General features: G+C 36.3%; 1 protein-coding gene across 2 annotated transcripts in view; it reads right to left on the bottom strand.

The window, feature by feature from the left end:
* Window positions 1-14,400, bottom strand: part of LOC125239739 (unextended protein-like) — an 86,942-nt gene extending 72,542 nt beyond the window's left edge. For both annotated transcript variants that reach the window (XM_048147386.1, XM_048147387.1), the window contains exon 1: window positions 14,016-14,400. In XM_048147386.1, the coding sequence (XP_048003343.1) occupies window positions 14,016-14,374 (359 nt within the window). In that variant the 5' untranslated portion in view covers window positions 14,375-14,400. The remainder of the gene's footprint in view (window positions 1-14,015) is intronic.
* Window positions 14,401-14,715: the final 315 nt, after the last annotated feature.

Raw genomic sequence — 14,715 nt, 5'->3', positions numbered from 1 at the left:
GGTTTTTAACAGAGGCCAAAAAGTCTCGGGTAACCGGTTTTTCGGTTAACCGGTTTGCACACCCTAAGCCGAATGGCATTTCTCCGACGCCAAACGAAAGCGATACGCCGCTGGCTCTGTCGCGCCAATACGCAAGCGCGATAGAGATAGATATCTACTAGCGCTTCGTTTCGTGAGCGTTTCGTGAGCGATTGTGCCATTCGGCTAGCCACCCTGGTTATACTGTAATATCCACAGACCAACCCCTATAGACATCCATTACAAGACGACTCGCGGTCGCCAGCCTTCCTAGTATTTGCACTGATATAAGCGCGGGCGCTCGCCGTGCCCGATCAGTATCGACCAAGTAACAGACCCGAAAGCAGCGCGTGTTTTTCGCACTAAAAAATTGGAAAAGGGTATTTTGATGCCTTAAAGATGTCCACCTGTAGTGTGAAATGGTGTGGAAAGGTAACAAGAAGCTCAAATTTAAAAACAGACGGCATTACATTCCACAAATAAGTCATATTTATAATTTATTCAGAGCCGGCATAGGTCAACTTACATTGGCCACTTACGCGTCAGTAGAGGGACAGTCATACTTCTGTCCCTTTTCATCTGGCGCGACTGCCCGCCGTCCTTGAAACGGCCAATCACAGCGCGCTTAACACATTCCCCGCCCGCTCCTCGCACCCCAAACACTGGTGACTCGTATCGCGAACAAAATATACAAGATTTCTACTCTATAGGAGGTTCTCTGTGGTAATATCGTATTATCGTAGCTAGACTTTCCGAATTTTAAAGATACTAGCTTTTGCCCGCGACTTCGCTCGCGTTAAATTCCAAAATTGCGGATTACTCCGTACAAACTTCCAACCCCCATATTAGGAAAGTGGGGGGTTAGAAAGAGACCAAAAGTAGCCCATGTCACTCTCCATCCCTTCAACTATCTCCACTTAAAAAATCACGTCAATTCGTCGCTCCGTTTTGCCGTGAAAAACGGACAAACAGACACACACACTTTCCCATTTATAATATTAGTATTGATACTAGCGTACGTAATATAAACTTTACTGTTACTATAAAATATAGCTGTTAATATAATAGCTTTGTATAAATAGTATTACAATATCAATAATACAAGCAAGATACTATCGGGATATGTCAATCATTGGTGTGAGATGACGATCTCTAGGTAAATAAGATTACAGAAAAACAAAAAACTATTTCATAACTTTAACAAACTCTAATAATAGTTATTTGTTATACAAAGGGGCAAAGTTGTATTTTAACGCCGAGTGTGGAATTGAAAAACGAGCAAGTGAAAGGATTCTATAGTTGAACCACGAGCGAAGCGAGTGGTTCGAGAATAGAATCCTGAACTTGCGAGTTTTTTTAACACACGAGAAGTAAAATACATTTGCACCCGAGTGTAACACAAAACTTTTCCCCTCACTATGTCGAGGAAACTACAACGCAAAAAATGCGTTTAATCACTGCTTCCAGTAGTTCCACAGGTGGTAAATCATCTTTATTACTAGATTTACCTACTTTTATCAAATTTAAAGCAGTTAATTTGACTTTATTCAAGGTCAAATTACTTTACCCACTAGTGGATAAAATGCGGTTTTACCCACTGGTATTAAAGGACAAAACACGTGTTTCCGAGCTAGTGAGGGGAAAAATTAGATATTATGCAATATGCTAGGCACTTTTCAAAACCATTTAGAAGTATCCTAAAAAACCTTGGCACAATTAAACTGAAACATTAAAAAACTCGTTAAAAATGTTAATAAAAACGAAAATTATAACCTCTTAAAATTGAGTTATGCGTCAGCTGAGCAAGACCGTTATAGCGACATGTCCGAATGACGTCATCACGTGACGTCACTGGGTACAGATTTTTCGATTTGGAACGCACGAATTCGCCGTTCGAAAGTCTGTCGAAAACATAGAGGAATAAGTATGGGAAGAGTTGTAACTCCATACATCAGTAAATGCGAGTTATTTGTAGTGACATCTATCGTCATTCACTCGTCAATCACGCGCCAACTAGCGTAAATTATCAGTACTGCTACTTGTCAATAGATGTCACGACGAACAAAAAGTCTATTGCTCAACAATTTTTAGCTAATATTACAATAGTATTAATCAGTACTTTGCTTTCAATTACTTCACCTTATAATACAAGGTATAAACTGTTTTAATATTACATTTTTGGCAGACGCAACACTGTCGGCACCTAGTGTCGAGTAGCAGTACTGATAATTTACGCTAGTTGGCGCGTGATTGACGAGTGAATGACGATAGATGTCACTACAAATAACTCGCATTTACTGATGTATGGAGTTACAACTCTTCCCTTACTTATTCCTCTATGGTCGAAAACGACGAAATTCTATTTTTAACCCCCGAAAAACGACGGGGTGTTATAAGTTTGACGTGTCTGTCTGTCTGTTTGTTTGTTTGTCTGTCTGTGTGTGTGTGTGTCTGTCTGTGGCATCGTAGCTCCCGAACGGATGAACAAATTTCGATTTAGTTTTTTTTGTTTGAAAGCTGAGTTAGTCGGACGTTCTTAGACATGTTTCATGAAAATCGGTCCACTATGTCACGGTCGGGGGTTTTTTATAATTTTAATTTTGTGGTTAGGTTATTGAAACATAACGGCCAGTATTTTAAATATAGTTTTAGATTTCCTTAATATAGTTTTAGTTTTAGGTTTTCTTTTTTAAATTAATTATTGAATTTATTTGAGAGTATTTTCTATTTTTAAAATGTAATATTGTATTGTACCCTAACTATGATGATAATTTAACTTTAACTTTGACATGTAAAATTGTTAATTTTATGAATAAATGAATATGAATATGAATATGATTTAGCTCATAGTGCTCATATATAGAATTTAAATCGATAATGGTGGTGATATTGCAGTGGTGTTGGTTGAGTTGCAGGCGTCCATAGGTTACGATGACCGCTATCCATCAGGCGGACCGTATGCTTGTTTGCCGCCGACGTAGTATAAAAAATATATTGTTGAACGAAATTCACGAAATTGATCGACGATAAAAATCGACCCCCCCCCCCCCCCCCCACGACCCACGACCGATATAGCATAGCGACATATTCGAATGACGTCATCACATGACGTCACTCGTCGGAAAATTTTGGCAGCACATACCGTCAATTGAACGCATTTGTATTAGAACTTCAACTATAAGGGAAAACTAATAAAGTCGAAAGTAAAAGAGATATTTAGACGGGTTTGAAGCGTGTAATGTTTCTTAATGAGTATTACAAGAGTATTTTGACTCATGAGTACTAGTATTTCGCAATAGTACTACAGTGATCTCTACATATGATCCTCCTTCGTACACACTGCCAGTCGTTACCCGTGATCTGTTGACCAGGACCTTACATTCGATGCTGAAAAAAGAGAACACTGTCGATGCTTTTGACATTTCGCCGAAAATTATTTTATGTTTGTGGCCTGTTGTTGGCGACATACTTGTCACTCTCATAAACATTATTTTTGAAACTGGCACGTATCCTGACGTGCTGAAAAACACGAGAGTCTGTCCAGTGTTCAAGGGAAAGGGTGACAGGTGTGACGTCAACAACTATAGGCCTATTACAATAGTACCCACAATCTCTAAAATGGTAGAATCGGTCCTGTCGTCTCACCTTATGAGTCATATAGAATAGAATAACCTACTTACGGAAAACCAATTTGCATACCGACAAAAAATGTCAACAACCACCGCGACGTATAAGATATTCGATTCTATAATGACAGGGTTAGACGATAAGGATAAGATTGCCGCAATACTGTGCCACTTGTCAAAGGCATTTGACGTCATTAGCCACGAATTACTCCTGGAAAAATTGAAAATGTATGGAATCACAGGCACTGCCCATGAACTGTATACCTCATTCCTGTCAGACCGCAAGCAAGTCGTGAAATTACTCAATGACGGCAAGTCAATCCAGTCTGATGTGGGATGCATAAATATTGGTATTCCTCAGGGTTCGTCCCTCGGAAATACCTTATTTTTGTTATTTGTGAACGACCTACCATCGAATATTGGAGCTGGCTTGCCTGTATTGTTTGCGGATGACACGAATGTATTAGTTGGTGCAAGTACTTATGACCAGTTGGCTTTAAAAATTAATGATGCTTGCCACCAATTGCAGGCATGGTTTTCAGCAAATGGTCTCTTACTCAATTTTTCTAAATCAAATATAATGTTATTTTCCGGTCGAAAGGTACAACCACCATCATGCATGGCTAATTTTCCGATGCCCGTGTGCGAACAGAGTAAGTTTTTAGGGTTCCTGATAGACAACACTCTGAATTGGAAGTGCCATGTTGACAATCTTTGTGATCGATTGGGTGGTGCGTCGTTTGCGTTGAGGAAACTGAAGCCTCTTATCTCCGCAGAAGCCTTAAAGCAGGTGTACTTTGCGCATTTCCACTCTATTATGGCATACGGATCGCTGCTCTGGGGAAACTCATCAGATACAATAAGAGTCCTTATAATGCAGAAACGTGCAATACGTATACTTGCTGGAGTAAGAGACAGGCACCCTTGCAGAGAGCTCTTTATTTCTCAACATATAATGACGCACTACGCACAATATATGTTTGATATACTGTTATTTGTTAGGCAAAACATATCTCAATTTGCTCGCGTTGCCTGTCCGGGCAAACAGCTTCGAGCTACAGGCCGTCTGAGAACAGTCCCCCGTCGCATGGTACTTTCAAGAAAGAACCCGCGTGTCATCGGCCCTACTTACTACGAACACTTACCTGCCGATCTTAGGAATGAGCCATATGACGAAGCATTTAAGCGCAAATTGAGAAACCTTTTGTTAGATAACCCTCTGTACTCTGTAAATGAGTACATGGAATTGAATTTGTGATAGCATGCATTTGATTACACTGACTTCGGATTTAATTTCATTTCTTAATTTTATTGTGTTTTATGTATTTCTATTTGTAAATGACGATCCTTATTGGGAGAAAATATTCATTTTATTATTTTCAATTTATAATGTAATTTTCGACGATCATGATGAGAAGATAAACATAACTTTGGCATGTAACAAATTTATAGTGTAATTTTTATCATGAAATAAAGAAATCTAATCTAATCTAATCAGTGAAAATAGCATTATGTAAGTCTAAAAATACCTAAATATGTGTACAAAATAAAACTAGGGCACTGTAGTTTGAAGCGCACTATTTTTTATATATTATTTCTACGAAAGACATATTAACTCCGTTTAGATAGATAAAGTTTAAAAAAAAAAACGTACCTCTGAACCATCAAGAAAAATGTATTGTCGTCTAGATGGCGCTACACCTTTGGTTGGTTGATTCACGGCTAGATAGCGCTAATTTTGATTTGATAATTTTAACACTGACCAAGTTAAGAATATATGATACAAGCTTTTGCCCGCGGCTTCGCTCGCGTTAGAAAGAGACAAAAAGTAGCCTATGTCACTCTCCATCCCTTCAACTATCTCCCCTTAAAAAATCACGTCAATTCGTCTCTCCGTTTGGCCGTGAAAGGCGGACAAACAAACAGACATACACACTTTCCCATTTATAATATTAGTATGGATAATTGGATATGGATATGCTGATATATGCCTGATGATAAATATATGCCTGAGGTTCAAAAGTTTTAATCCTGTGTCAAGAGATGGCAGTCTATACACTCAATCTTTCGTGTTCTTACCCAGGAATCTCAGGAATACTTATGTATGTATACGTACGTGTAAGAAAAGCGTTCTAAATATTCCATACGTTTTTCGTAACCATTATACAAACTAAAATGAAAACCTCGAATCTCAATATTTCAAAGTAGAAACAACATTAAAATACAAATAAAAAGTGCACTAAAACTAAAACGTCCCATTTAGTACTAAAACATAGACAATAGAGTAATAAGAATTTATTAATAAATTAAGCAAAATCTCAGCAATAATTCTGCATAATTTATTCGTTTTTCCTTCAAAAAGCCTATTCAGATCCAACACAATGGGTACTGAACGAATTTATGTTTCGTTCACCTTCGACGTATTGAACGAATGGAAACAGGTTAACAAGTTTATATATGTTCGCCATCAAATATATCGGAGCTGCCAAAGTTCTCACAAATAACGGAACATTCGGAACACGCCTCTATTGTCAATTGTTTCGATATCTGACTGTCAAAGTAAAATGTGTAATCACAGTGCAGACTGCCATCTCTCGACACAGGCTTGAAACTTTTGAACCTCAGTTTTGAAATTTTGGTCCATATTCTTAGCTTGATATGTGTTAAAATGTCAAATATTAATATTAGCGCCATCTAGCGGAGCGTTCTCCAAAAGTGTAACGCCATCTAGGCCACCGTACCTTTTTCTCTATGGCTTTGAGGTACTTACGTTGTTTTCTTAGACTTTATCCGTCTATACGGAGTTATATAATGTCTTTGATATCGGAGCTGCCAAAGTTCTCACACATATCGGAACGCGCCTCTATTGTCAGTTGTTTCGATATTTGTAAGAGCTTTGGTAGGTCAGATATATCTGATGGCGTGTTCATTATAGTGTGTTTTTAGGGTTCCGTAGTCAACTAGGAACCCTTATAGTTTCGCCATGTCTGTCCGTCCGTCCGTCCGCGGATAATCTCAGTGACCGTTATCACTAGAAAGCTGAAATTTGGTACCAATATGTATATCAATCACGCCGACAAAGTGCCCCCCACGTAAAGTGGGCAGTGATTTTTTTGTTCATTGCAATCCTAACGTGTGATATATTGTTGGATAGGTATTTAGAAAGGAATAAGTAAGGGTTTATTAAAATCGTTTTTTGATAATATTCATATTTTCGGAAATAATCGCTCCTAAAGTAAAAAAGTGCCCCCCCCCCCCCCTCCTTCTAACTTTTAAAAATTAAATGTGAAAAAAATTACAAAGGTAGAACTTTATAAAGACTTTCTAGAAAAATTGTTTTGAACTTGATAGGTTCAGTAGTTTTTGAGAAAAATACGGAAAACTACGGAACCCTACACTGAGCGTGGCCCGACATGCTCTTGGCCGATTTCTGAATGTAATATTAGATTGTATTGTGACGTTAATGGGATAATGGGTATGAGCAAATGAATGGTTAAATTAGTTGTCTTTGTTTGTTAATTGGGTATAAAATGTGTACAAGCACTCTTTATTGTAGAGTGCACGACAAAACAATAGATAAAGAAGTAAATAAAATGCAGTCTTAATGCTAAAACGCTCCTTTTAGTCAACAGAGTCTGAATCGGTCCGAGTCTGAGAAATTCATAATCTGGAAAAATCTAAATGTGTGCACGGAATTCATTCGACACAATTTACCTACGGCCTGGCAAAAAGAGTAGAATAAAAAAGACCGGCCAAGAGCGTGTCGGGCCACGCTCAGTGTAGGGTTCCGTAGTTTTCCGTATTTTTCTCAAAAACTACTGAACCTATCGAGTTCAAAACAATTTTCCTAGAAAGTCTTTATAAAGTTCTACTTTTGTGATTTTTTTTTATATTTTTTAAACATATGGTTCAAAAGTTAGAGGGGGGGGGACGCACTTTTTTTCCTTTAGGAGCGATTATTTCCGAAAATATTAATATTATCAAAAAACGATCTGAGTAAACCCTTATTCATTTTAAAATACCTATCCAACAATATATCACACGTTGGGGTTGGAATGAAAAAAAATATCAGCCCCCACTTTACATGTAGGCGGGGTTCCCTAATAAAACTTTTTTTTTCATTTTTTATTTTTGCACTTTGTTGGCGTAATTTATATACATATTGGTACCAAATTTTAGCTTTCTAGTGCTTACGGTTACTGAGATTATCCGCGGACGGACGGACGGACGGACGGACAGACAGACAGACAGACATGGCGAAACTATAAGGGTTCCTAGTTGACTACGGAACCCTAATAATAGGGGCGCCACCGTCGACCATTTTGCACGTGGCAACTATTTTGTCAATTTTCTATAGCCCGCACGCGAGTGTGGATTCGATACGCAGAATGCTCCACACTCTCGTTCGCGGCAACGCGCCACTGACGCGCGCGCATAGTCTGGAGCGGGCTTATGAGAACAGTTAAATGTTGCTATGATAAAAAAATAGTTCCATTTTTTTTTTCCACTTTGTAGCTGTTGTCAAAAGTCAAAACACATTCTGTTTTGATTTCAGAATATGAATTCCTCAGATTCATCCGATTCAGACTTTTATTTGTAAGGTCGGCAAACGTTCTGAATTACTAAGATTTATTAATTTTTCAGATTTGTTCAGACCAGGGGGCCGATTTTTGAGTCTCACTGTCACTAAAATACCGGTTGAAAACGGTGAATTGCGTATTATTTTTTAGTGACAATTTTCTGAATTCGAACGCCGTGAGACTCAAAAATCGGCCCCCCATGACGTAAGGCTGGCGTGTAAAATACGAATGAAAACCATTTCGGAATACATCTATACTTAAATATATCCGTTAATATATGCAGAAGGGAACCACCCAAACATTGAGCGCGACTGGTCGATATCCACCCAGAGTGAACCAGTTGGTTCTAGTAACAATGAGCATGAAACATAAGTGATTGAAGGGTGGGGCCGTAGTGTTGTCGTGTTATAGTTTCGCTTATAACTTGACCTAATAATCACACATGAAATATAGTGCGTGAGCTTTAAAAAGAGCCTTCAAACTTCTGTTTACGTTAGATTTTTAAATTTATTTGGAATATTTTTCAACCCCCGTCGCATAAACGACGGGGTGTTATAAGTTTGATGTGTCTGCGTGCGTGCGTGAGGGCGTGCGTGCGTGCGTGCGTGTGTGTGTGTGTGTCTGTGGCATCGTAGCTTTCGGACGGATGAACCGATTTAGATTTCTTTTTTTTTGTTTAAAAGCTGGATTAGTCGAGTGTTCTTAGCCATGTTTGATTTAAATCGGTCTACTTTGTCGGTTTTTTTTAATATAAATTTTACATTATTTTGTGCATTCTAAAGTAAAATAAGGCCTTCCCGTATCCTCTAAATATAGTTATGTACTTAACATTTTATTTGTCACGTCAGTTGGTGGTAATTTAAAATACTTACAAACCTCGATAACAATCATTAATATCGCAAAATATAAAAAACTATATATCCATTTATATCAATTATCAGTAATTAGTAAGATATCGCACTGATTTTAACAAGTATTTAGCAATTACCTAAAACTAAAAGCAGAAAGAAATCCGATTAGGTATGTTATATATATTATATTTAAGGAATTTTAATTCTATTATCTATTTACCAAATGCAAGGATTATTTGTGTATATAGAATTTAATAAATAATCTGTGGGCCTAGTGAAAAAGGGTATAACTCAAATTGACTCGGTGAAAAAGGTCACAAGTCCGAGGTGGGACTTGTGCCCTTTTTCACCGAGTCAATTTGAGTTATATATACTTTTCACTAGGCCACACCAAGTGAGGGAAAAGTTTTGTGTTATATTTTCACTTCGTACCTTGATTTTTAGCGCCATATTACATACTATCATAACTCCACTGATGATAAGAATCAAACCTTGATTTTTAGCGCCACCGTATTACATACTATCATAACTCCACTCGGCGTTAAAATACAACTTTGCCCCATTGTATAACAAATTTATTTGTTTCAAAATGTGTATTGACGTGATATCATGATTTTAAAATAAAGAAATATGTCTGTATGTATAAAAACTTAATGTAAAAGACGAAGTCTAAAAAGTATAAAGTATGACTCTGACTGTAAAATATGACGGCAAAAATCTAAAAGTAAACATCGTCTGTGAAGCGTCTGGTTATCTGCCAACGGCACGTGGGCGGATCGTGCGCAGACGCAGACCAATCATATTGCAATTATTGCACAACTATGTTGCGATATACAGGATTAAAAGATACTAACGCAAAATTGTACAGTACATTATGATACACGTGCGGAAAAGAGAAGGGAGTATTTTAAATCGACACCAGTCACGAATTTCCTTTTCGCACGTGTATCGTACGACGTTTTTAGGGTTCCGTAGTCAACTAGGAACCCTTATAGTTTCGCCATGTCCGTCTGTCCCTCCGTCCGTCCGTCCGTCCGTCCGCGGATAATCTCAGTAACCGTTAGCACTAGAAAGCTGAAATTTGGTACCAATATGTATATCAATCACGCCGACAAAGTGCAAAAATAAAAAATGGAAAAAAATGTTTTATTAGGGTACCCCCCTTACATGTAAAGTGGAGGCTGATATTTGTTTTCATTCCAACCCCAACGTGTGATATATTGGATAGGTATTTAAAAATGAATAAGGGTTTACTTAGATCATTTTTTGATAATATTAATATTTTCGGAAATAATCGCTGCTAAAGGAAAAAAAAGTCCCCCCCCCTCTAACTTTTGAACCATATGTTTAATAAAAAATATGAAAAAAATCACAAAAGTAGAACTTTATAAAGACTTTCTAGGAAAATTGTTTTGAACTTGATAGGTTCCGTAGTTTTTGAGAAAAATACGGAAGACTACGGAACCCTACACTGAGCGTGGCCCGACACGCTCTTGGCCGGTTTTTTCAGTAGGTACAGATGACCCTCTGAAGTTTCGACCTGACAAGAAATGAACTAAAACCTTTTACGGCATAATAAAGGTTTAAAAGGATTCTTATATGATTTTTAGTGAGTAAACAACTACACATCTTAAAGTTCAAGGTGATTTAAATTTTGGATTGTAATGATATACTTAAGATAGAATATCAGGTAACTTTTCTTTTCGTTTTTAAAACCTAAGTGGGCTTAAAGGCTGATTACAAACCAGGGATGTAACGGAGTTCTGCTTCTGCTTCCGTTACTGCGGAACTTCCGTTTTGTTTTACACATCCGCTTCTGTTCCGGTTCTGTTATTTTTCAAACGGAAGTTATAACGGATGTCGGAACCTAGCGCGACGGTGGGACATGAGCGGCGTACATCAAAGACCAACAGGTCTATACCTATCATTCGCTCATCTCTCCGCTTGCCACGTGCTGCGATACTAAACATTAATCGCTTCATTCCATTGCGCGCCAATATTTGTCCTGTCCACCTAGTTAGTAGCGAGTGAACAACTATTCAGTGGTGCAGGGCTTATCTACGATCCCCTTAGAAGCTCCCCTTAGATTTGTTTATTAAATACAGTTTACTTCTTTTACAATCACTCCATTTAATTTAAAAATTTAATTGTGTGCTAACAATTACACATATAATTTTTACTGGTTAGTTTTGGATTGTATTATACTACCTACGAGTAAGTTTTCTTTTCGTTTCTAAAACCTTTTACGGCATAATAAAGGTTTAAAAGGATTCTTATGTGATTTTTAGTGATTACCTAAACAACAAACAATCTTAAAGTTCAAGGTGATTAAAATTTTTGGATTGTAATGAATGATATACTTAAGATAAAATATCAGGTTACTTTTCTTTTCGTTTTTAAAACCTAAGTGGGCCTTTAAGGCTGATTACAAACTGCTGATTACAGGCTGAACAGTAAACACCTAAAAGTTCTAGGTAATTTAATTAGTTTTGGTTTATGTTATACCTATGTGGTATTTTTTCATTTCGTTTTTAACATCTATAACTTCCGCTTCTGGAAAACCACATCCGTTACATCCCTGTTACAAACTGCTGATTACAGGCTGAACAGTAAACACCTAAAAGTTCTAGGTAATTTAATTAATTTTGATTTATGTTATATTTCTTTTCGATTTTAACATCTATAACTTCTTCTGGTTCCGGTTTTCTGCTTCCGTTAAACAAATTCAAATAAAAACACATCCGTTACATCCCTGAAATGAACTACTTCGCTAAAAATCACTAATTGTACTGATAAATAGTTTTTCGATTAATTATACCTACGTTTTGACACAGATTATATATAAGAAGAACATACCATCCCATACATTAAAATGCGACCGCCTAAGAACGCGCATACACTACCTACACTACACATAGATGGCGCCAAGGCTCTAAATAATTATCTAAAATTCAAACTTTTTTGTTTTTTTTTTCGCCTATGATCGAAGTAGTCTAGTAAAATTTAAGAAAAATATATGTATCATGGATACAATGCCAATCCCTTAAGATATCTACTTTCTAGTAGAAATGTTACAATTTGGACAAAAATAAAACATAAACTACAACGCTCTGCTGAAAAACCGTAAACAAAAAAAAAAAAAAATAAAACTACGTCATACTAAACTTCAAGTTTTTCCATTAAATTTACGAAACGTAAAATTGTTGATGTATGATAATCTGACCTCAACACGAAAATAATTAAAGTGTAACAAAGTACAGGAAAACAACGAATTAATTAATATACTACCTATGTATTCAAAGCGTATCACAGTCATGTGTACCCCATAACATGAACAATGGATACAGTTAAATGTACATAATAAAATACTTGCGGGGATTATACATATTAGTTTTGTTGTTTGTCTCAAATATTTGTCTATAAATATTAAAACTATTTGTTTTATACTTGTTATAAATGCTTGAATAAATAAAAATAATGTTGGTGAATATTAATGCACAATAGTGTGCTATAAGATGGTAAAAAAAAATGAGGCAGCACTTTTTCTTCTTAATTGTCAGATTTTAACATACACAATTACACAAGGAAAAAAATGTATGGAAATTTCCCGACAAAAATATAATAAAATTTGTATATTCTTATACTCAAGTTAGTGATAATCGTATAACATTTTTTTTTTAATTTTGAAAAAACCCCCGACCGCAACATAGTAGACCGATTTTCATGAAACATGGCTAAGAACACTCCCGACTAACTCAGTTTTCAGACAAAAAAAAACTAAATCTAAATCGGTTCATCCGTTCGGGAGCTACGATGCCACAGACAGACAAACAGACAGACACGTCAAACTTATAACATCCCGTCGTCTTTGCGTCGGGGGTTAAAAATGAGGCAGCACTTTTTCTTCGTAATTGTCAGATTTTAAACATACACAAGGCAAAAAATGTATGGAAATACCCCGACAAGAATAGAATAATATGTGTATTCCTATAAAAAATTTTAATTTAGTGATAATCGTATAACATTCAATTTTAAAAAGCTGAAAGAAAATTTCTATTTTTAAGAGAACCTGAACTGTGAAATCATAATAATGTAGGTAAATAAGGTAAAAAATAGTAATTTATAATATAACTGTTACTTATTGTAAATTACATAGGTTATACCTATTACCTATTTTCAAAAGAGTTTTTAATTTAAAAAACCTTATAAAGTAATTTTCTTTCACTTATTTACATAAGTTTTAAACGAAAAAAGAAAAAAAAAAAACATTCTATGGGAATCACCAGACCATAGACATTACATAACATCACAAAAAACCGCTTTCAACACGGCGACAGTAACACGTGTAAATTAAATTAGCTCTTATGACTCACACGTGAAGGTCGAAATCAATATAACGTGCTTCTGACGGAAAAAATAAATTATCATAAGTCAACTTTGCACACAATCTTTTGCATACAATGTAATTTCTAAATTCAAATTCGAAAGCATTTTTTTGTTTTTTTAATAATAGCGGCCAGTATGTTTTATTTGACTTTGGCAGATGTACTTCGAAACTGTAATATTGATAATATTCCAATAAAAAAAATATACTTACTGCTTATCAGGGTATCACAGTTAAATATTTGTATATTTAGAGTCAATATTTCATACACACACGGTTGATACTGTACAAATTATCAAGTTTTGAACGTAACCCTTATCAAACATGAGAGGTTCCAAATGATAAGTGTTATTATTGTCGGATTTTTCGAATTATTTGTATGTCAAATCGGTGCATTCTTTTTCAGTTTGATTCACATTTTTTTGACATATTTTTTCCACCTACCCACAGCAAAAACAAACTTAATACCTAACGATAAAGGGTTATATTTTTCAGTTCACGCTTAAATCGCGAACCAGCGAAGCAAAACCACGGGGCGTAACCATAACCAACATACCTGATTCCTATGACGTCACCGTCCAAATATAAATCGACTCCTTGGTGAAGCCACTGCTCGCCTACTTTGGCGCAGAAAAACATTCTATCATTCTTCTGAACAATTAATTCAGTGTCTAGAACATCCTTGGTGATGGTAGGATTGCAGAGCGCACCGCGAACCGCCGGCTCTCGGGTTAACGACCACGATTCCACGTTCGAAACTTCCAAATTCAAATTTAGAACACATTTTTCATCGGCACACCTGCTTTTGTTCACACTCACTGCGAATATCCAAGGTTGGAACACTGCATAGGCGTTTGTTATTAAGAATAACAATAAAAATAAACCACTAGTCCGTAATAATGTTAGACACGCCATCACGTCGCGAGCGCCACTGGCCGAATGAGAGAGCGAATGGAAACGTCGACAACATGTTGCTGATCGAACGAATGTGTCACGTGGTTTGTTTGATAAGTTTTGAAGTTCGATTGTTTCCCGCTAAAATATTCTCATTTCTAATATTTATATTTACAGGTTGCATTTTATTGCTGCAAAAGAAGTGGGATGTATCAGGGAAACAGACGCTGTTTTCTCCCAAATGAAAAAAGGTAAGACATTGCTTAAATCGATAAAAAAATAGTAAATATAATAATATTTAAAAAAAAACTATTGTTTGCTTTGAACCTGCAATATTTATAGACATATATTCATAGTGGACA

Source organism: Leguminivora glycinivorella, chromosome 26, assembly GCF_023078275.1.
Source record: "Leguminivora glycinivorella isolate SPB_JAAS2020 chromosome 26, LegGlyc_1.1, whole genome shotgun sequence".
NCBI classification, from domain to species: Eukaryota; Metazoa; Arthropoda; class Insecta; order Lepidoptera; family Tortricidae; genus Leguminivora; species Leguminivora glycinivorella.
Note: the sequence above shows the minus strand (reverse complement) of the source record. Positions and strands in the feature narration are given on the sequence as shown.